Source organism: Heliconius melpomene, chromosome 2, assembly GCF_056956725.1.
Source record: "Heliconius melpomene rosina isolate 202511_hmr_F chromosome 2, ASM5695672v1, whole genome shotgun sequence".
NCBI lineage: Eukaryota > Metazoa > Arthropoda > Insecta > Lepidoptera > Nymphalidae > Heliconius > Heliconius melpomene.
Window position 1 is genome coordinate 3,276,688 of NC_140390.1, and position 23,864 is coordinate 3,300,551.

The 23,864-nt window shown below is 31.8% G+C and overlaps 3 protein-coding genes across 5 annotated transcripts; 1 reads left to right on the plus strand and 2 right to left on the minus strand.

Annotated features, from left to right (window-relative positions):
• Positions 1 to 264: 264 nt before the first annotated feature.
• LOC146540380 (uncharacterized) lies at positions 265 to 9,171 on the minus strand. The gene is made up of 10 exons (XM_085206633.1): positions 8,881 to 9,171; positions 8,172 to 8,303; positions 7,750 to 7,873; positions 7,272 to 7,366; positions 6,745 to 6,834; positions 6,415 to 6,533; positions 6,022 to 6,128; positions 5,370 to 5,524; positions 4,655 to 4,699; positions 265 to 4,275 (listed from the first exon to the last, which is right to left on the minus strand). The coding sequence occupies exons 1-10, from the start codon at positions 8,914 to 8,916 to the stop codon at positions 4,210 to 4,212; spliced, it is 969 nt and encodes a 322-aa protein (XP_085062759.1). The 5' UTR covers positions 8,917 to 9,171; the 3' UTR covers positions 265 to 4,209.
• A 255-nt stretch (positions 9,172 to 9,426) lies between these two features.
• AMPKalpha (AMP-activated protein kinase alpha subunit) lies at positions 9,427 to 17,364 on the plus strand. Of its 2 annotated transcripts, none has more exons than XM_085206543.1 (7): positions 9,427 to 9,907; positions 10,164 to 10,469; positions 10,673 to 10,975; positions 11,558 to 11,753; positions 12,490 to 12,616; positions 13,120 to 13,239; positions 14,021 to 17,364. In XM_085206543.1, exons 1-7 carry the CDS (start codon positions 9,653 to 9,655, stop codon positions 14,274 to 14,276), a joined length of 1,563 nt encoding a protein of 520 aa, XP_085062669.1. In that variant the 5' UTR covers positions 9,427 to 9,652; the 3' UTR covers positions 14,277 to 17,364. The 2 variants fall into 2 exon arrangements, with proteins under 2 accessions (XP_085062669.1, XP_085062679.1); XM_085206553.1 differs by having other exon boundaries at positions 9,436 to 9,907; positions 10,673 to 10,972.
• A 950-nt stretch (positions 17,365 to 18,314) lies between these two features.
• Positions 18,315 to 21,648, minus strand: POLDIP2 (DNA polymerase delta interacting protein 2). Of its 2 annotated transcripts, none has more exons than XM_085206624.1 (6): positions 21,486 to 21,648; positions 21,127 to 21,406; positions 20,685 to 20,862; positions 20,132 to 20,295; positions 19,405 to 19,610; positions 18,315 to 19,004 (listed from the first exon to the last, which is right to left on the minus strand). In XM_085206624.1, exons 1-6 carry the CDS (start codon positions 21,572 to 21,574, stop codon positions 18,887 to 18,889), a joined length of 1,035 nt encoding a protein of 344 aa, XP_085062750.1. In that variant the 5' UTR covers positions 21,575 to 21,648; the 3' UTR covers positions 18,315 to 18,886. The 2 variants fall into 2 exon arrangements, with proteins under 2 accessions (XP_085062750.1, XP_085062755.1); XM_085206629.1 differs by having other exon boundaries at positions 19,392 to 19,610.
• Between the last annotated feature and the right edge of the window lie 2,216 nt (positions 21,649 to 23,864).

The following is a 23,864-nucleotide window of genomic DNA, read 5'->3' on the forward strand; positions in this document are numbered from 1 at the left end:
TACTAACTTTTAACTGTAGTTAATTCCATACAAAATGATTAATTTGTATTAATTTTGGCAACCCTTATAACTTGTACTTTCCATTGACCTACAATCCTGATATTAGTGCGGAATCCTCGGTGGACGAGCCCTAGTCACACATGACCAGTTCTTCATTTTTTAAATAACGAACGAATATTTACATTATCCATGGAAGAGAATCCAAACCAACGTGCAATCAGTAAAGACAAATTAAATAAAAAGGAAAAGTAAAAAACAACACCATAGTTGAAAATTGTATAATTTATTAAGATAAGTGTATGTTAATAGAAAAATCTCCGCCGTTGCGCTTGACAAGGCTAGAAATGTTTGAAATTATCCACTATACACTACTTACAATGCTTCATACCAACAATCCGTTTCGATAATCTGACACTCTTAGGAACATTTGCACCTTAACCTACTATAATACCTACGAGGCTACTCGCGACGTACACAGTACAAGCCTTATATAATTAAACATATATCAGCTTCACGCTGTATCCCGCACACAGCAGGGTAAGCAGAGGGAACCTAGAGTTAAGTCACTCTGCCTCCCACTCGAACCCACGACCAGTCGTGTTTACAGTCACTCATTGGTGACGACTGGCCTCAAACATATTATAATGAACATAAATGAAGGCACTAGAGAAAAGAAATCGATATGTCATTATCATTAATGAAAGTATCATTTTTTAAACAATTTACATTATATATATTTTTAAGTGCTATCATGTGCTGTTAAAAATTAAAATAAAAATTTTGAAATATGCCGTTGAATTTACTTATAAAAAATATATTTTTGACAGTTTTATTTACAAACGCAAATATAACGAAAACACTATTAGTCATAGTTTTTTTTTAAGTTACAAATACAATAATAAATAAATAACCAAATGTGTATTTAGACATTAAAATGACCGAGTTACCTTCTATTAATCCATATCTCAAAACGCTTGTTACAAAGTTAAATATGTTACTGTCGTGACATTTTGTTTCACCTACAATTACAATTTATTTTTATAATGAACAATTACAATGAATTTGACGACAAAAAATTATACTTAATCGAATTCTTACATTTTTGTTTAATAAATGTCTTAGTAATGAAATATACAATACACATAATAATAATAATATATCTATATATTCTGCATGCTGTTGTATAAATAAAATTGTTTATTATTATCACTGTATAAGTCACACTGCAAATAATAAATAAAAATGAACGCTACAATACGGTCGAAGAACGACGACCGGGCTGAAGTTAGCAGTAGATCGATGAGCAGATAAAAAAAACATAAAATCATTAGGTTTTTTTTCCCTTCCCCAGTGACTGATCCACTAAAGTTCAAAAAACCTAACTTCAGTAGTGTAAAATTACATCTATTAACTATATGATACTATTATGATTGTAATATTTTGATTTACAATTTATTGCTTTTAAATATTTAATAATTTTCTTAATATATTTTTTTATTTTGTGGCTCAGCTCCGTCACCATTTCGAAACTAAACGTGAAAAGGCAGTTTTTTATATTGTCTATGGAAGCACTGAACATTTTATTGAATGTAGCTAAAAGAGAAATATCGCTGTGGCATAATAATTAATAAAATTATTACATTATTTAAAAGTGTTATTTAGCGGACCATGAAGAAATTACGTCATATGAATTCCATGAATTTTTAAAACACAAATAACATATTTCGAGTTTTTTTTTTCTACTACGAAATGAGAAGTCACGAAATTTACGACCCCTCCCCAAATAATGACACCCTTCGTCGACCCCTTTTACCCCCTTAACGTGTGACGTAATTTATACATGGCCTATATAATATTTAATTCTTTCTTATTATTTTTTTTATATAAAACAAGAGGTAGAAAATAAAATTAAATAATTCATAAAATAAAGACAGTTCTATTTTTTTTAACGTAAATGTTATCCTAATCAATTCAAAAATTAATTTTACACTTAAAAAATAGCAATTGGCCGTATTCGTTTGATTTTTCACAAATCTGAATATACAAGTTGGATTCCTTAAACAAAAACAAAAACATTTTAACACAACTAATGTAAAAAATCACAACGCACTAATGAAATAATGTAGAAAGAATAAATCAAAATTGTTAAATAACGCAGTTATGTCTTGTTACCAGAACAAGAAAACTCATTACTTCGGCTAGGAGTCGAACCCACAACCGTCGCGTTTAGATGTACCGCATTCATATGTACCATATAGATGTGCCGCAGCGCGAAGAAGGCCTCGAGAAATTTATATAATTTGTACAAATTATTTAATTAACTCGCAGCATATAGAAAAAAATCTAAAAACATCTCAATCGTTTACCTCTTGCAAAAGCAACTATCAACAACCATCAACATTATAATACTTTTAGTATGAGTAAATTATAAAAAATACACAGGAAAAATTACTATCACTAATTAGCAATAAAAAACCTACGATGATTTTGACTTAAAAAGATTTTTTATATAAAAATTATAATTAATTTAAAAAATGTTACTACATATTAGTTTAAGTGACCTAATTGATATTGTACTATTTACAGTACCGTCGGCAAGCCGTGGCCTCAAAGCTAGCTGTAGATGAATGCCTAGATTTGATTTTAAAAAAATCTTAATTTTAATTATTTAATTCACATAACATCAGGGCGGCCACAACTCGTCGACCGTACTGTACTCTATAATCTATATACAATTATTTTTTAACTGCATTATATTTTCTTAAAAATTAGTTTTTATAAACAAAGAACCTTTTTGTGCACATTCAAATATACATATTGTATTTAGTACATATTGTATTTAGTAAAGAAGGAAATACTATAAAATTAAAAATAATGCATAAAAATACATTAAATGGGTTATTTTTAATACATTTATTTATTTAATTAGGTCACACGCCGTCGACTCATTAATTTCACTACTTTCTAAAAAAATGCTTTTGAAAATATCATGTACATTAAAATATGTAAATTTATATATGTGATATTATTGATAGCCATTTTGGTTTAGGTGACATTGTGGATAGTGTATTTTATAAACGAATTAATTTTTATCTCTATAAAGAATTAATAATTGTATTAAATACGACAATCTTTATCTTTCATAAAAAAAATCTATTTCTATACAATAAAAATACAAATTCACAATATCACACAATGAAGAAAAAAAATAAGCTTAAACAAAATAAAATTTAATTTGAAACAAGACAAATAAAATATATACAAGTGTATAACAATACATTATTGTGTAAATATTGTTGCTTCATTTTAATTAAAGGACAACATAGAATAGATATATTGAGAAAATATTCAAATTATCAAAATGTAAATAAAACGCAGGATCTATGGAGAACTGTCAAAATAATAAAATATTATTATTAATTTATCTTTATATTTGTAATTCTGAATGGTCTATGGATATTATATCTTAAATAATCTATTCAAAATAACTCTATGGTATGTATATGAAAAATGTATATACTATATAATATGTTTTAATTAATTAATCAACTTTAACTATAATTAAAATCTGGCAATACAAACCCTTCAGCTATTTTAATTTATTGCGACAGCTTAAATTACAAATTCACTACAAATGTATTTCATTTAAAAAAAAATAATACGAAACATTCGAATTTCAAATAATTTCAACGTTTTTTTTTGGATAAAATTTTGGTCGCCAAAGACATTAATGGCTAAATGTTATAAACTATAATAAACTTTACAACTTCACTTTAAACTTATACTTCTTAATTATTTAATCTATATATTTAAAATGTAAATTGCACTTACATGTATCACTTATTTATAAAAAGTTAACCATATATCTATAGATCTCTTGAACATACTTAAAATTATGATTATCTTCCGAATTATATGAACAATATACGAATTAAGTACAGTAATCTAGACTTGCAACGATTATTTCACAGAAAAATCGATATTCGAAAATCCAATACTTTTATCTGGAATTTTTAATGAAATTATATAATGTTTACTGTATCGTTATTTTTATATGAACACGTATTCGATTAACTGCTTAAGAAAATCGATTATTGGGAAAACTCGATATTCGCATATCGATTAATTGAAACCTGGTTACAAGCTTATAATAAAACCTTGCTAAACTATTTAATTTATTGTATGGTTTAGTGTCCTTATATACTTCTATCACTGGAACAAACTCTGCACTTTTAGTTTAGGCAAGAACTGTGGCTCCTCTTTAATAATTTTGACCTGTAATTTAAATATATATGTATTAAAATTTATAATGTTCAGAACATTCAACTAAAATAATAAAAAGACTTAAAAAATAAAGTTTTAATAATTTATTTTAAAACATATATCTTTGCCATCTTTTTTAGCTTCACACTGTGTTCTGCACATAGCAGGGTAGGCAGAAGGTACCTGAGAACCTAATTTTAAAACACTTCCCTTTTCCTGTTTCCCCAGATTTTAACGCTACTCAACACGCAATGCCTCACTAATCAGTGAAAGTTTTTTGTTTTCCTCAGTATCGTGTGTACCCTCCTCTTTTTTAATAAATGATATTATTAATATTCTGTTCTTTATATACTATATTAATAATATTATACATAATTATACTAGTGCTTACTTCGTCATAATCTGTACTGGACAGCTCGAGAGGATCTTTAAGAATCTGAAACAAATAATAATCGATTTATATTAGTTTTAAAATTAAATCCTAGTTTTATTAGTTGTTATATATGGACATAAGTTCTACCTGATCCCCACTTTCCAACGAATTAAAGAACAAAAATCATGATTAAAAATATTATTTACTGATAACAATAGTGAGAGGAGGTTACCAGAACATTAGATTGCATTTTTTGTTCAGCGTAAATATTGTGCGACATAAAATTCTATATTTATTTTATTACATTAGGATTCGTTCTCAAAAAAAATTATAAATTTTAGAATTCTTTATAAACTTTTGTGAGAAAACATATTTCACTTCAATAATGGATGTTAAATTCGACATTCTATTTATTATTTTATTTTGAAGCCAGCCGTGGCACAGAGGCGGGTGTACCCGACAGGTTGTGAATTCGATTCCCAATCCAAAAAATGAAATATTTAATATTTTCATTTCTTTACTCTAGTACCAAAGCAAAAGTGCGGCGTTGAGTTCCGCCTCTCAATATACAACGCTTGAAAATTCAGCAGAAAGTGTTTTAACACTAAGAACTCTCCGCCTAAGCTGCTATATACGATACGATACAGCGTGAACCTAACAAAAGAAAAGAAAAAAACAATGATAGCTCTACGTTTGGTCAGAAACCTTAGAAGTGACTGTTCAAAGTGTGCACCTTAGGCGGGCGGCCGCGGCGCGAAGGCCGCAGCGCGGCGCTGTGTTGCGCAGCCAGCACGCGCAGCTGGTGCGCGCGCAGCAGGTGCTCGGTGTGCTCGCGCGCCGACGCCAGCCGCGCGCCGCACGAAGAGAACACGCACGACACGCCCCACTCTGCGAAAACAAATGACGCGTATCATTGTTATGACTACCCCCATTACTGTCGCACGTTATATTTCTGTCCACAATAAATTATACCGTCAATAAAGAACAATATCCGCCGTCCGTGGTTCTGGCAAGCTTCCGAAAACATATAGGGTTTATTTTATTACAATCCGTTCATAAATAAAAAAGTTATGTCAATTTAAAATATTTAGTTTCGACAAATTTGCTAACAGTTATTTTATACAACTGTTTTACTATTGACTGAATCTTTAGTTTTTAATTTGTTTATTAATATTTCTATTAAAAGCTCACTCCGTTCTCATTAAGACACTACCGTTCTTCACTTTCCACCGAATTTTGAAGGTATTGCGCGTTGAGCGGACGTCATCACCGCGCTTTGTTCCGATATCAAATGAAACATATAACCTACAAAAATAATAAGTATATAAATATTAAATAGAGAAATATTAAATATCAAAAGTAAATGAAATAGGACCAACAAGTACCGTGTAACGCACTCTTGTCCTGCTCCTTGACCTCGTGCGAGGCGGCGCGCAGGCGGCGCTCGCTGCGAGTGCTGCGAGTCGGACTCTTTAAGTCGTGGACTTCCCGTCTGCAATGCAAGAAATATTTAAAATATTAATTAATAAAAGGCAAAGAATATATACATTTTAAAATATTTAGAATATGCTTAATGGTTTAAGGCTACGGAAAGATTTGACGCTATATCAACTTGTATTTAACATTTCATACAAGTGTATATTTGTCAAACATATGGTAGTGAGTGATATATACAGGGTGTAAACACGATCGAAGGACCGACTATTGTCTATGGGTAGAGGACCTCAGTATCTATTCCTTTCACTCCCATGTAAGTTATTGGAAGAATTATTTAATACCTGTGCAAATACATATGGTTGCGTTGAGAAAACCGTTCACCACACACTGTGCAGTCATAAGCTTGCTCCATGGGTCGCCCTGTCATATGCCTTTTGCGATGTTGGTTCAAATTCGTTACCTGAAATTTAAGTTTGTAAGTAAATATTGTAATATTATTAATAAAAATTGTATATTAATAAATATTTTAAAATGATATAATTGCAATAATTATTAAATATCCATACACATAATAAAACAGTAACTGATTCCTGTCTGTGGAAGGAAGATGTATAAGAAAAATAACTGTGGGGATATTTATCAATCTCTCACATAAATATACGAGATCTCACCTGAGCATATGCTTTATCACATCCGGGCTCCTGACACACAAAAGGCCTCTCACCGGTATGCAGACGCACATGGTTGTTTAAATTTGTTACCTATAAACATAATCAAAAAATTAATATTAAACAAAATATTGAAATAGTACAAAAAATTGTCTTTTCATTTTATTTTTCAGCTTCACACTGTATCCTACATAAAGCAGTGGAGAGGAACCGAGGGTTAAGCCACCTCATTTCACACTTACTGCGGAATTTTCAAGGCATTTGCGTGTTGCGTGGTGGAACTGCACGCCACGCTTTTTTACTTTGTACCATATAAAATCTAACTGTAAACGTGACTGATGGTTGTGGGTACGATTCCTATGCAGGGGAATAATTACACTATGAAGCTCTAATAACAAGAGAAAGCGTTGTGTGGAGTTCCCCCACTTTACAATATCTCTTTATCCTTGTCGTATGTTAACACTAGCTCCCTCTACTTACACTACTAGATGGAGAATACGAAATAAAGTGAAAAATAAATGCAGCATTACCTGAGTGAAGGCCTTTCCACACTCTTGACATTTGTACGGGCGCTCATTGGTGTGTATGCGAAGATGCGCGCGTAGATTGTTCGATTGGGAAAATGCTGAAAGAAGATGTCATCATTAAAATTGCCGATACCTCAAGAATTCAGCGGAAAGTGGGGAACGAAAGCGACTTAATAGGGAGCACTCCATTTCCCACGTTTCCCTGAATTATGGCGGCATTGACGAGAGCAATGAAATTAAAATATTAAATATTTTGTTCCTACAAGTGAAAATCGAACCTACAATCTGCTGCATACAGTCACACACTTACCCCTGCACCACAACTGGCCTCCATTGTTATACATATTGAATGAAAATATTATAACTTATATTTTTTTTTTATTTAATGTGTGTGACAATTGAGATACTCTATTGTCTATCTATTGTATGATATTTGAATATTGTCCAATAGTTTTGATAATTGTTATTAAAAAAAACAAACCTTTATTACAATAAGTGCATACAAATCTTCTCTCTGCACGATGATTTCTCATATGATTTTGCAACTGCATACTTTTGCTGAATGTCTTATTGCAAATACCACAATACAAGCTGCCTTCACCTTCCTTCAAAATAAATAATCAGTAATAATATGACATAAATGCAATGTTAAATGGTTTGATTTCCACTAGGGAGAATGAATTATTAATTATTTATTTTTCTTTGCTCTGGTAACAAGACCTAGTACTAGATTGAGGTCTGCTACTCAACAATGCTATATTGCAATATCTCAAAAGTTATTCAGTTCAATAGTGGCAGTAGTAAAGTAAGTAGAACTTCTTATGTCTTTTATTCAATATTAAAAGCATTAGCCGTACTGCTTTTCATTTTATTTTTTTCATAAATGTGAAAAAGTGTACTTACTTCTTCGTTTGTTTGAGATTCTGATTGTTGCTCTGAATTTTCAGGATTTGTATCATCTATTGTTATTTCTGGTACCAAAGGCTGACATTTAAAACAAGCATATACACCATCTTTCCCTGTCTCAAATAATGTCTAAAAAAAGATTTAAAACAATATTAAATATAAAAAATATATATATCGAAAAAATATATTTCAAATTTTTTATATATAAACATTTACAATCTAGTACTTATTGTGCACAATTTAAAGAAAATAATTAAAAAGTAACAAAACCAGCGAACCCGGCATTCGCTATTTTTATGTAAATAATAAAACAACCATTTCAATTTATAACAGTATAACGATGAGATATCGAAAAACAGAAAGCTAGCACTCAGTATTGCCGAACAGAAAAAAATAAACACAAATGTTTTTTATACGACGCAGAGCCAGACGTAAAAAAAACAGAGCGACGGTCGAGGGAAGTAAAAAAAATACCGCGGGCAGGTTTCGAATGCAGGTTTTTTATTACAACTGCAGGAAGGTGCTACATTTTTAGATCGTAGTTAAATAGAAATGAAAGCTAAGAACGATAAAACAACACCTATGTCTTTAAAACTGGAATTCTGATTTCAGATGTTATTTTTGTAACTATATCTAAAAAGAAAACAAAAATATACTATGCGAATTGTGCTGAATTTTCATGATAATAATATAAAATGGTACTCACAACTGTGGGTTTTAAACAGATCCCACATTTATCCATTGTGGAAATATATGTCCTTCACTTTACCAATAAAAACAACAATAATCCCGTCAATATTAGTATTTTTCTCATTATACGACAGCTCGTCAGTGAAAAGACAGATAGAAGCGGGGTGGGGCACAGTGGGGCAGGCAAATATAGATAAAATTTAAACCATACAAACTTTTATTGTTTTTTTATTGACGTGCGCATAAAATATACTTTTTAACTATATCTACAGTATCTGGATTCTATTAGTTTTCAAATGAACTAGTAAGTACAGAAAACCTAGATTTTCATCTAAATTTAGCATATTGAGGGATTATACAGACAAAATTTTAGGTTTGCCTTTTTAAATAAAGCTAGATTTCACCATAAACAAAATTATTAAAATAATATATGAAATAAAATTGAATAAGCGTAATAATATTAAATTATTACAACATAAAATACGGTAATGTGTATTTTTTGTTAATTTATGATATATGATATTGACATTTATGCCGCATTATTAATGTGGACATAGTCTAATGTTTTGATATATTTTATGACATTGACAATCTAGGAACAAAAATTTTGTCATTTGTACCTTAACTTTTCAATTTTCCTCATTGTTTATTTCTTAGTTAGTGCTTTAATTATCCCTCTATATAATTTTGTTTGCTTTTCAAACATAAATTGCTATGTAATTATTACTTGATCTAAGACCAACCTATTACAACCTTGTTCCTTGAACTTGAAAAATTCGTCGTAAATAATGTCTGATAAACCAGTGGTAGCGAGTGGCAACCAGCCCATTGTTAAGATCGGATGTTATACACTAGGAGCTACTTTAGGTGTTGGTACTTTTGGTAAAGTAAAGATCGGAAAACATCAACTCACAAGACACAAGGTCGCTGTGAAGATCCTTAACCGTCAAAAGATCAAATCGCTAGATGTGGTCGGCAAAATTAGACGTGAAATTCAGAACCTTAAGCTTTTTAGGCACCCTCATATAATCAAATTATATCAGGTAATATGTAACACATGAATGTATTTAACCTCATTTTAAAGCTATGTATATGTAACTAAAATGACACAGAATAACTTATTGCTGTAAGAATTGTAAGAAAAACAATCTATTGCATTATTCATAAGTTTATTGCTTTGTTTGAGCATCTAACTTATTTTTTATACAAAAAACTGTATAAGTTTTAATATCTTATTACAATTGTTTACATAGTGTGTTAAAAGGTGCCATGGATATAAATTTCTTTTTTCTTGTATAGGTGATATCAACACCAACAGACATATTTATGATTATGGAATATGTCTCTGGTGGAGAGCTCTTTGATTATATAGTGAAACGTGGCAAACTACAGGAACATGAAGCCAGGCGCTTCTTCCAACAAATAATATCAGGAGTAGATTACTGTCATAGACACATGATAGTCCATAGAGACCTGAAACCAGAAAATTTATTACTAGATCAAAACATGCATGTCAAAATAGCTGACTTTGGTTTATCCAATATGATGATGGATGGTGAGTTTCTGAGGACTTCATGTGGATCACCTAACTATGCAGCTCCAGAGGTATGATTGTCCAAATTAAATATGACATTAGATTCCCTCTACTACATAATTGTCATATTTGTTATGTTCAATATGAACAAAAATATTTAAGAGTACTCATAAAATATTGTATGTAATAGTTAAAGACATTATTATCTCTAAAGCTTCTCTATGACTTATACCAATTTTATACGTTTTAAAATTTTTGTGTTATTTTCTTTTAGGTCATATCTGGTAAACTATATGCTGGGCCAGAGGTAGATGTGTGGTCTTGCGGTGTCATTCTATACGCACTACTTTGTGGCACATTACCATTTGATGATGAACATGTTCCGACATTATTTAGGAAAATCAAATCAGGAATATTTCCTATACCAGAGTATTTAAACAAAACTGTTATCAGTCTTTTGTGTAATATGTTACAAGTGGATCCAATGAAGCGAGCCACCATTGAGGATGTTAAAAAACATGAGTGGTTCCAGAAAGATCTACCTGGTTATTTGTTCCCGTCTCCTGTGGAGCAGGTGGTAATCAAAATTATTGAGTTCTTCTAACAGCTATGTATTTCGGTTTAAGTAGCAGTTGTTGGTAACTAATCTTTTCTCTTTTATTTATTTATTGTGTATATTTATAGATAAGTTTGATTATTATTAGAACTTTTTTGTTGTAATGGCATTGTTCTTGTTTTTTATTAGTTTAGAAATTTGCATGGGTTTGATTTTTTTTGATTGGCATTCTATATACATTGGACGTACTTTACTGGATTTTGATGTAAGGTTTTCAAATAGTTTTTCCTTTTATTTTACTATATATTTTTATAAATGGCATTTAAAATTAAAGATGTATATATCTAAGTATTTATGTTTGTAATTAATTTACTTTATAATTAGACCTTTTCATCATGAATATCTTTTCCATTGCATACAATTATGTGGAAGAGAAACTTTGTGTAATCAAGCTTTTTATATGTTCTACAAAGAATTTAGCTCACACAAACTCACAAACTAACAGGCAGCCGATGGTATTCGAACCCACAACTAAATTTCAATTAAATATTACTATTTAAAATACAATGAACGGAAGCCAGTTTAAAATTATATAAATAACAGGATAGCAGTGTAATAGACACAGAAGCTATATCGGAGGTGTGCGACAAGTTTGGCGTGAAAGAAAACGAAGTCCACAACGCATTGCTAAGCGGAGACCCTCACGACCAGCTGGCGATAGCTTATCACCTGATAATAGATAACAAGAGGATCGCCGATGAGGCTGCAAAGGCAGAGATAAAGGATTTCTATGTTGCAAGTAAGTTTTGAAATTAGTTATACACAAGATTTTTGTGTTTTTAGCGATTTTTACACGCTTTAAAGGACTAAACGTTACCACGGACTTCTGTTCAGTGTTCGAAACGTCGGGCTACCGGTTTAAGAGTTTCTTTTTTCTTTAGCCTCACGCGGTATCCCGCACATGAAGGGTAACAAATGTGTAAACGCGACAGGTTGTGAGTTCGATTCCCACTCGAGGAAATTAAATATTTTTATGCCTTCGATGCAAAGCGCGGCGTTGAGTTCTGCCACTCAAAAAGCAACGCCTCCAGAATTCCGTGGAAAGTGGAAGATTGAAGTGTCTTAATGGGAATGGAGTGTCTTAATAGTAGGTTTCCATATTCCCTCTGAATACCCTGCTATGTGTGAAGTTGAAAAGATGTATATTTTGCCCAATGTCTCTCAGACTGACTCTTTATTTGCCGACTCAAGGGGCATTATATCCATATTATTAACCAGTAGTTACTAGCAGTTACAATGAAAGAATAAAAAAAAAATTCTTTGTTTTTAATAATAAATTATAATATGTGTACTGTGCACTGAGGTTGTTGTTTCGATTATATTTGAATTATTTTCATTTCCTCCTGTTTCGAAAAATTTTGCGGGAAATGGGGAACAAGTATCTTCTGTCTAAGTTTCTTCAGCATTTCCTTTTTCTTATCATCGTATTATTCAAAAAAATAATGTTTTTCTTCTAATGATGTATTTTTTTACAGGTAATTCCCCCCCAGCGAATACTGAAAGTGGCCGTCCCCACCCGGAACGTATAGCGCCGCTACGCGACAAGACCTCGCCCGCCGCACAACCAGCACAGGACAAACAGAAAGGCACACCGGTTAAAAGGTAAGTTAGTTGTTTACTTATTAAGAAAAGTTATAAAACATTGAATGTCGTGCCTCTTAACCACAAGTGACACACAACTTCATATTTTAATATAATTTTAAAAGAATATTTTATGATACTATACTGGTGCCCGGACACACTGTTACAATTTTTTTTCACTCTGTATTCCGCATATAGCAGAGTAGGTAGAGGGAACCTAGTGTTAAAACACTCCGTTCCCTACTTTTCGCCGAAATCTCGAGCCATCGCGTGTTGAGTAGTAGGACTCAACGCCGCCTTTTGCCTTGTTACCAGAGTGAAGAAATGAAAATATTAAATATTTCATTTCTCCAAGCGGGAATCGAACCTACAACCGCCACGACGTCCTCAGTATCAGTATCTTTTTCGCTAAATAAATATTAAATCCAAAAATAAATATAACATGACTTCACAAAACAAATATTCTTTTCAGGATATCGAACCTACTACCCACAAATATAGTATTATTTCTATTTTTGTTCCAGAGCTAAATGGCACTTGGGTATCAGATCGCAAAGTAAGCCAAATGATATAATGCTAGAAGTATTCAGAGCAATGAAGGCGTTGGACTATGAATGGAAAGTTATAAACCCTTACCATGTCAGGTAATTGTCATTTTTACATATAAATATTATAAAGTAAATTTATTAAAATTGATAGAGGCCAGTCATGGCGCTGGTTCACAGGAGTGTGATTGTAAACCCGACAGGTTGTGTTCAATTCAACTCCCATTCCCAGACAGTTCAATTCCCATTTGAGGAAATTAAATATTTAATATTTTCATTTCTTGGATCTGGTGTCGAGGTAAAACGCAGTGTTTAGTTCCGTCACTCAACACGCAATGTCTCCAGATTTTGGCGGAAAGTGGGTGGAGTGGAGTGAGTGAGTGGAGTGCCTTAACACTAGGCTCCCTCTACCTACCCTGCTATATGGGGATACAGCGTGGAGTTAAAAATTACTTATTCAATTTTACAAACACTTTGAATATATACTCTTCCATACTCTCTCTACTACGTCTATTTGACTTTCGACTTTCGCTATGTGACTTTATAATGAAAAGTGTCTATTTGTGTCTTAATATTACGTATCAAAATATACGTGATATGTATAAATACAATAAAATCATTTTCGAATTCTCAATTTGACGACATCGTTAATTATAATAATTTGGCACGTGTCTATCTAAAAAGTATCATTATGGGTTCGAAACCAAAGAATATTTTTAATAATAAGATAATTTCTGGATCTCGTCAATGCTTATAAAAGATTTCAAGGTGGTAATGGGAGACACTTTTCATTGATTTATTTCTGAATTAGTCATATATAATAAAAAAATGTATACTAAGTTCTAAATGCTGTAATTAATTTATTTTAAAAAAATTCCAGGGTGCGCACATTAAACAAAATGATACAGAAGTATGTGAAAATGTCGCTTCAACTGTACCAAGTGGATTACAAATCCTATTTACTCGATTTCAAGTCCCTCTCAGGTGAGAAGGAGGAGACCGAGGAGGAAATATCTCCCCTCGCGCCATCCCCGTCCCCGACCCTCCCCCCCGTCATCCCCACCACTCCCCAGGGTCACCATACTATGGAGTTTTTTGAGATGTGTGCAGCGCTCATTATACAGCTGGCCCGGTAAAACGTAGCTTCTATAATGTATGGTTTCCAATGTGAAAGCTTTTTTAGAAATATACCTTTTCTCTTACCTCCTCCTCCCCTCTGGGCTATCACACTATGGAGTTCTTTGGAGTGTACGCAGCTTTTATTATACAGCTGGCTCAATAATGGGTAGTTTCCTATAATTATAATAACCAATGTAGATGCTGTTTTAGAGAAATGCCCTGTTCTCCCTCCTCCCTCTTACCTCCACCTCCCCTCAGAGCTATCGTAGTATGGAGTTCTTTGGAATGTACGCCACACTCATAGAGCAGGCTCGGTAATGAGTTGTTTCCTAATGTAAATTATTTTAATGTGAATACTCCCCCATCTGCCCCCAAGATCATTGTATTATGATCATCTTTGAAATGACTACTGCACTCGTGCATATAGTTTGGAATGAGTAGAACTTCCTTCATATGTATGGTTACCAATGTAAATGCTTTTCAAGTCAAATTCAAATTCATAATATTCTTTTTAACAAATAGATTTTTGCAAGCAGTTTTTAATCGTAGAATGGACATAAAGTCATTGAACACAACTTCGGAAGCCAGTTCCTCTTTATTCCACTACAATACAATATACTTTATTGCCCATAGGATTTACACAATTTAAATACAAAACACTATGGAGATCTTTTAAATGTCTGCAGCATTTATTATAGAGTTTGCCCAGTAATGAGTAGTTTCTAAAATGAAATAGTTCTGTGCTGTTATGCTATTGAGCATGATGGAGTTATTAGAAAAATATGCCGAACTCATTATATAGCCTGCAATTTCCAACGTGAATAGAATGCTTTTTTAAAAAAATCTCCTATCTTAATATCCATCTTTTTTATTAACGTAAAAATATATTATTGTAGGAAAAAATCCATTTTAATGTTGCTAAAAAAATCTTATTAATGTATTTACATTTTTCTTTTGTTTTACACAATGACATTAATTAGCCAGTCGTAGACTTGTGGCCATTACTTATTGTCTTTAGACAGTATTTATTGTATTAACAAAATAATATTTTACTATTTTAGTTTTAGTTTTCAATCTTTGCTTGTAACATAGAAATTTAAACTAAAAATAAATTAAAATATTAACGTTTAATATAAGGCAAATAAACAAAAACTGCAGATATGGTAAAAACTTCATCAATACATAATTTGTAATATTACGTAAGCAAGCGAAAACTACATATTTAGAGGTACAATAATGATTATATGAATTCTCTTTGCGTAATTACTATAATGTAAGAGATTAAAAAAATACATTATTGACAAACGCCCAATGTTAATAACCAATCCTAATCCAAAAATTGCTACCATAGATTGAAATAGACAGAGATGGAGGTAGGCATGCAGGTTAGTGATTGGATAGACATGTCGGATAGTACGAGATAGACGTTAACTGGAGATAGGAGATACATTATTAATATTGGGCGTAACTGTACAACAGCATGTCTGATCATGATCTTTTTTCAATTTTTTCATGAAGACTTAAAATCTGTAACTGAAATTTCAGTATCAACTCTTGTAAAAAAAAATATGACGCAAGTATATTATACTGATATTTATAGATAATCATATTTTATTTAGTTTTTAAGTTGACAAAAACTTTCTTTTGTTTGATTTTCTGTTTGAAGCTTAAGGCAGAGAGCTGTTCTGAATGCTATGCTCTTCTTGATAACGTTCCTTCATCGTACGAAGGTCCTGGTGTAATCGCTCCCCTTTACTTAATTTAGATCCCCAAAATTGATTCAGATATAGTCGAGGTGGTTGTGAAAAAAGTGTAACTTGATGCTCATGTTATATTAAAGACTTTGAAAGTGACTCATTCCAAAGTCTTCGGAATTTTGACGTTTTGGAAATAATCGTGGTGGTTCACGGGTTTCTTCCAGACTTCTAAATCTATTTCTTTGTTTATTTGTCTACTTAGAACTACGTACTACTACGTAGAACTTAATGTATATGTTGCATCCCTTTTGAGAAATTCAAAGCTTGATTTTCCTTTCCACCATCACAAAACAATGTGACAAAATAATATTTGTAAGCCATTTTTTTCTATTTTTCATTTAAGAACGGTGACACCGTTCGTATGTCGTAACATTTAGTCGGTATTCTTAAATCTTGCTTACGTAATAATCCTAAACTCCATAATTAAGCTTGTTAGATAATCTATTTATGAATTGTTGTAGATTAAATTAAGTCAAGATATTTAATAATAAAAGAAAAAAAAACGCGAAAGAATATTGTAATTCATGTGCATGTATTTATGTAGATATGTTTGTAAATAGTGATGTGATCCGATATCGATACATTAGTGCTAAACCAAAGAAATAATAAAGTGCCTTTGTATCGTAAGAGCGTTTTACTGTAGCTAAAGTACCTTTCACTATTTTTACATTTCGTTTTGTTTTTATATATATTAAATTATTAACATAAACGTTACAAATATCCTTTTTTTATTATTGTTGACTTTTTTGTCATTATTGAAAAAATAATTTTTAAATGAATACTATGACATTTTTTTAAATTAATTAATATTATTTTTGAGTACTCTAGCTATAGAACATTTTATATTGATAGTCCACTAGATGTATGGTGACGGCAAAACGAATATTAAGTAAATATGAGCTTAAATCGCTTTTACACATAAAATGGAGGTTTCAATTTTATTGTTTCAAATATCGAGATAAAAATAGACTTTGTAATATTTTAGATGTATAAGAATGTAATCCTTAAATAATATAAAAAGATAATTTAACCAAAAAAAAAAATACTAGCTACATAAATTATTTATGGCTATTATAATATTTAATTAAATTGAACAATACGCAAAAGTTCAGGAAACCTAACGACCGCGACTCGTCGACTGTACTATAAATAAGCTAAGAATTAATAATTGAAACTCCACCTTACGTACTACTATCGTTGTAAAATATTTGTCATTGCAAAACTAACTTATATATAGAGATTGTGTACAAATATATTGTACAGCTTTAGTTTAGGGGTTTCACATTACAATTACAAATGAAATGAAATTTAAATTTCAATTTAGGTAATAAAGCTTAGATTTATTTAATATGTGTTTTATTTCACCCATTACATGTTCTTGTATTACACTTTTTTTAACAAATTTGAAACGTTATTCCACACTTTAGAGAAGAAAAAATAAGTTGTAACAAGCGTATAAGAGTTTCGACGTTGCTTAATGAGAATGTATGGCTTAGTGGTCAGAGCACTTAGACGGATTCCAAGAAGCGCGTCAAATCCCGTACGATGTACAATTTTTATAGGTTTTCTGAAAATGTATTGTATTACACTTATTTAAAATGTTTTCTAAATAACCGAGTTGTTTAAAGTTTACCATTATTTTTTTCTTTAAATTACCCTAGCAAACTCGAACAGTTTTAAAGTAGGACAACAATTAAATTGAGATCTGTTTGTGTTTTTTTTTTTTTGTGAGCTCGAAAGAGAAAGATTTTTTTTTAAATTCTTCCTTATATTTTAAACACAAACACAATTTGTTCCCTCCGCCTACCCTACTATATCGAGATACAGCGTGAGGCTAATTTTTATAAACACGCTCTTAAGTTGTATGAATTTTGAAGAAATAACTATTTTTGGTTTCTTTGTGCACGTTCAAGTAAAAGTCTCTTTGCGGCGTAAATTATTATACATAGTAGTTAAAAGTATTTTGATGGTATTAGAGTGACCAAATTAATCACCATCTTTTTGTCTGCCTTTTCATAATAAATGTATGAATATTCAATCATTATAAATAAAACCAACTTGTTATATTACCAGAATTCATGAAATATATACATGTATATGTAATTTCTGAGAAAAGAAGAAATTATGTTTGTTTTAGTGATGTTGACATTGATCATCATCCTACAATTTGAAATCTATTAAATAAGTGATTATTATAGTAAATTTTTCGAAAATATTTAAAGTTTGAGCTGCATTTCGAGCGCATTCTCAAATTTATAAATATAAAACTAAACGATAACTTCAAAAATAAAATTCAGATTAACAGAATACTGTAATTTATTAAAGATCTAGAAATTTGTTACAACAACTAAGAATTTCTTTATTACAGCCTAGCACAATGGCTTTAAGGTCATAATAAATATACTATAATTGTCAGGCTAACAATAATGACTTGGGCGTAATCATCACAGTAGCACAAGATAAATTATCCACTAAAAATGATAAGTCGCCGTATTTCTACATATCATATTTAAAATACATTTATTTGGAATTTTCATAAAAATATAAAACACATTTCGCTAAAAGAGATTTAATCTCTACATTATATTAAAAACTTTTTGAAAATGAGTATCCAAAAGACATTTGATAATTATATCCCAAAATAAGCCTTAACCAATACATATGGCACGCTGTAAAGCCATAAACAAAAATAATAATTTAATTAATAGCCATCATCATAAATAATTTTTATTAAATTATATCTGGAAAAAAAACAACTACGAGGCTTCAATATGTCAAATACATAAAATTATTATTTAAGCCATTTATTTTAAACACATTAGTTTTGCAATTTATCATTTTTAGTCTGTGTGATGTGTGACGTGACGCGTTCACGCGGCGGCGGTGGGCGCGACGGGGGCGCCCTCGTCGGGCTTGCTCTCCAGGGAGAACGGGGGGATGCGACAGTCGAACGTGTAGCCATCTTCGCGCTCCATTCTGAACGTTCCCCTGTTTTAAATATAGATATTAGTGGTATAGATTCAAGTCTTATTTCAAAGTAATGGAAAATAATATATACTTAATATGTAAATCAATGTATAAAATTTAATGAAATATCAAAAAATACGAATGTTTCTGTATAAACCAAATAAAATAGCAAGAAATGTAACGCAATTTAAAAATGTGACAGGTTATGGGTTCGATTCCCATTCGGGTATATGAAATATAGATTATTTTCATTTCGTCGCTCCGATGTCAAGAAAAAGCGCGGCGTTGCATTCCGCCACTCAAGAGAATTCGGTTGTAAGTAAGGAGCGAAGTGTTTTAACACTAGACCCCTCTGTCTACCTTACTGTCTGCGGAATATAGTGTCAATCTGGAAAACAAAAAGATAACCATATAAATTCACCACATATGCCCGCTAGGCGCCTGCAGGCTGACGTGGCTGCTGTACTGGAAGGCGGGCGCGTGGCGCGCGAGCAGCGGTTCCTGGCCCACCACGCCGCGCCCGCGCACCGTCTCCAGCGTGCCGCTCAACGAGAAGATGCGCCAGTGGCGCTCGCGCAGTTGCACTGACTGCGCGCCCAGGTTCTCCAGGCGAATACAGTAGCGCCACTGTGTGTGCATATGTATAGTTTATACGACACTCCATTGGACGACGGAGGTACCGTTCCTCACTTTGTATACCGCAAATTGGCAACATATGCATACAAACATATATGACCAATAAATTTTATTTCATAAGTTATCAATCATTGAGAAATAAATATAAAAAATAGTAGCTTATTAATATTTTTTTCAATATGAGCATTTATTGAAAAGAAGACCTAGTGTTAAGACACTCCATTCCTCACTTTCGGCTCAATTTTTGAGACTGCTTGTTGGAGTTGAAGAACCCGCAATCGCAAAAGTAGCATCACTAGCACGACGAAAATAATAATCACATACAGTACAATCAAGTAAACGTGGCCGCCCTGAACTTAGCTGTAGATGGTTTCGCATTTGATTGTTAAAAAAAATCTTACTTTTGATTATTTTCTTCCCGCACAATATGCAAAAGTACAGAACACCTAACTTTAGGTTGGCCTCAACTAGTCGACTGTACTGTAAATTCTATATTAACTATAAAAGATTACCCAATAAACCGCAGAATTCTGCGACTCCCGGCTTCCCATATAAAACGGTATAACTGTAACACGGACACCCTCAGTCGTCTCGCGGTGCACATCGCTTAGCTCTAGCCATGGGTGGTTTTTCTTTTGCCACGCTCGTAATGTCTCCTGCGCTATGAATGGCGGGTCTGTAACATATACAGAGACTACAGAGAGATTCAATGCGATATTGTATATATCGAATAGGCAAAGAGAACCATAGAACCTGCTGGGTAACTGGCTTGAGACTACGTTTTCCCGATCAAAACACCCCGTCCCCTACTTTCCGCCGAATTCTAGAGACGTTGCGTGTTGTGTGGCGGGACTAAACGCCGCGCTAAAGATATAAAAAGCCATTTTAAGAACATCACAATACAAAAATATTACATTCCTGGTACTTCTGTGTGTCTATGTATTTACAATAGGTATATTTCATAGATGAAATATAAAAAACGCAATAAAATATTTGATAGATTTTTTACTATAATGTGGTAGATGCTTTACATACTTCATAATCATGTAATTAAAAAAACTTCACCTTTATCAGGATTATGCATAAGAAACTTGTCAAAGAGCTCATGCTGTAGTGGAACGCGTTCCACTGAGGTATATGGTATTATATCATCATGAGCCACATAGTCCAGACCAGGTATTGCATACAAACTACGGCTGGACTCTTGGTTACCGAGGAATGTCACTGCTTCGGTTTGAGCACGCTGAAATATCCTTTGATATTATTGTTAGCTTATTATTTAAAGATATTCAAGATATATATGAATATGCTGTGTATTTAGTTTTTTGTCAATGTGGTCAGTTACAAATAAAGAATTTGGTTGACATCATCCAATGGCAAATGTAGTAGTATTAATAGTCATCCTTTATCAAAGTGGAAAGGAAAGATGTGTTTTAAAACCAAATTCAAGATATCATGTAATCTTTGTAACATCGGAGTTTCTTCAAGAAATAAAAGATAAACTTACTATGTAAGGAGCATCTCTTGTGTCAATTAAAACTTGATAAAATGTATGCGTTCTGCCTTTAACTTCCTTGCCAACATTAGAAAGAGAGTCTCTCGAAGCATCAGCACTTCCTGAGGTTTCTACGTTTTCCTTTTTATTAGAAGCATCTCTATCATATACTCGCGCTAACCATGGAAATAGTATAACTCCCCGATATCCAAAAACTTTGTGTAATATTAATTGACCTGTTTCATATTTACCAGATGCCTTTGGCGCTTCTAACTTTCCTACTTCAGCGAGTCTATAAAGACAAAAATAATCATAGGTTAAGTACGTAATATACTTAAGTTATATAAATTTATCGATTTTTTGCTACTTACCGAGTATAATGAGCAATATGAGTTAAGAGTATCCTAGATGCTGTTAATCTTAATGGATTTGTGGGCACAAATCTTAAGAATATCTCCATTTTATCATTGTAATTATTTTTTTCGAAACGCTTATGTTTTTGGTTTTTGTTTGACAGTGACAATTGTCATCAATAAAATTAATGACAATGAAGTATATAAATAATTACAGATTACAATATATTCTTCTATTTTGGAATAAGCAAATGCCTAAATTATTTATAAATACATACTGTAAGCATACTGTACCGTATCGTATTTTGCCTTCTCTTAAAATATACAGTATTTTTTTTGTTAAAGCAAAAATATTATATCGAAAAATAAAATTAATTCACAAGAAAAAAATAAATTATTATTATTCTCGATATATAGAATGTAAAAGGAATAACAAAATTTTCTCTTTTGTTTTTAGTTTATTTACCGTATAATTCTGTGGAGTTCAGATTATATAGGTAAATTAAATACATTTTTTTATCTAGTATTATATAAATAGTTCCTACACTATCGTAACCACAGAACACATTTACTCAAAGAATGTTCACTTCATACTAAAAAATGGGTGACAAAACGATGCTGCTGCCATTTCTGTGCCTGCCCCCAAAACACAATTTGCGGGAAATTCAAAATTTGGCTTTAAATCGATTTTTATTCAAAAGCCAGAATTACTACTCTTTCAAAATCATTTGGAAGTATTATTATTTAAATCATGTAATACCTCCAAATGAGTTTGAAAGTCTGAATAATTTATGGTACAATAATAAAAAATAATGCAGAAATAAAACGAATAAATACTATAAATGTTTTTTATTGCTTATAAACAAATTCAATATATTTTACATTTAAATAGACAATTATAAGCACTTTTGAATCGTCGACATATAAACAAAAAGCTACCACCGGTTCGGTAGGCAGTTCTGCTGAGAAGAGTCAATAGTATATTTAACTATTACATTAGCTGGCAGCTATCTTGCATGATATTCAATAGACAACAATTAAAACAATTAAAATAAACTGCTAATGATAACAATATTGCAACAAGACAAACTTGCCCTTACATGTTAGAAACAATAACAAAACAATTACAGATAATGATAAAAATAATAAAATAGATATAATGAATTTAATACAGTCGAGGCAAAGCGCGGCGTTGAGTTCTGTCACTCTACAGTGGGGAACAAAGTGTCTTAACACCAGGTTCCCTCTGCTTACCCTGCTATGTGCGGGATACAGCGTGAAGCTGATTTGATTTAAATCTAACATTAATATACCATTACTTATTTTTTAATATATCTATTTTCCTTTTTAACGATTTCTGATAATCTGCAAATTGTCTATTTTTAACTGTACAAAATCTTTTTACTGTTATGTGGAAGACACTATTACATATAAAATGAACATTTTCTTTAAAATGTTCCTCACATTGGGCAAGAAAACTAAAATTTACATCTTCTTCCAATTTACAAATTACCAGTTTTTTGAGGTTTAAAGAATATGATAATGTTTCGAATAAATTATTGCACATTGTGGCACAGTTCTCAACACATCTAATAAAATCTTCAGATACATAGTTTAACTTCTTTTTAGCATTATCATATTCTTTGAAATCCATGAAAGTGTACAATAATACATTATCGGTATGTTTAAGTTTTAAAACTGAATCACAAACCTTGCATTTATTGCCAAGGTTCTTTAATAAAAATCCACAGACATATGCACAAGCTTGTAATTCTTGTGCATCAGATACACTTTCTTGAAAGGATGACTCCACAAATGAGAGCATCTCTGAAACAATTTGACTTTCTGATTCTGTGCATGTGCCTGTGGGAGAGGTTGTGGTTAAAAATTCCTTGTAATCTGACATAGAACTACAATCATCTATTTTACAGTTTCTTGACCCCAAATGAGCAAGATTGGATAAAATCGCCGTCTTCAGGCCAGCAACAAATTGCCCTGAAGTTGGATTATAATTTGATCCGCAATTCCCTCTAATAGTGCCAAACAAATTTTCTAAAGAATCTTGCTGAAGACGGCGAGTACATAAAGCTTTTATTTTATGTTTTATTTTTAAATTATTATACAACCTTAGGATACCTTTAATTGTCCATATCCAACCTTCCTTAGATGGGGGCGAGCTATGACATCCTACAAATGTACAATTTTCAAAAAAGTCATACATTTTCTTCAAATGATCCAAATGGGGAGAATTGTCAGTCATGTTGGTACAGTGTGGCTTTCCTTTCTTTCGATCTGCAGAATCACTATTTAAGCAGTCAAATAATTTATCCATATTTGATACTAAATTTGCAGTGACTGTTGCCTCTCCAGGTAGCAATCCTGAAAATTACAAGAGCT

Bases quoted from the DNA above. Each gene is read 5' to 3' on its own strand.
- LOC146540380 (XM_085206633.1), bottom strand. From the start codon at position 8,916: ATGGATAAATGTGGGATCTGTTTAAAACCCACAGTT. The intron at 8,304-8,880 runs GTGAGTACCATT...ATCTTTTTTTAG, and splicing joins TCTGTTTAAAACCCACAGTT to ACATTATTTGAGACAGGGAA. The intron at 6,835-7,271 runs GTAATGCTGCAT...TTATGTTTATAG, and splicing joins GTGGAAAGGCCTTCACTCAG to GTAACAAATTTAAACAACCA.
- AMPKalpha (XM_085206543.1), top strand. From the start codon at position 9,653: ATGTCTGATAAACCAGTGGTAGCGAGTGGCAACCAGCCCATTGTTAAG. The intron at 10,976-11,557 runs GTAATCAAAATT...TATAAATAACAG, and splicing joins CGTCTCCTGTGGAGCAGGTG to GATAGCAGTGTAATAGACAC. The intron at 13,240-14,020 runs GTAATTGTCATT...AAAAAATTCCAG, and splicing joins ATAAACCCTTACCATGTCAG to GGTGCGCACATTAAACAAAA.
- POLDIP2 (XM_085206624.1), bottom strand. From the start codon at position 21,574: ATGGAGATATTCTTAAGATTTGTGCCCACAAATCCATTAAGATTAACA. The intron at 21,407-21,485 runs GTAAGTAGCAAA...TTGTCTTTATAG, and splicing joins CATATTGCTCATTATACTCG to ACTCGCTGAAGTAGGAAAGT. The intron at 20,296-20,684 runs GTGAAGTTTTTT...TATATGTTACAG, and splicing joins TATGCATAATCCTGATAAAG to ACCCGCCATTCATAGCGCAG.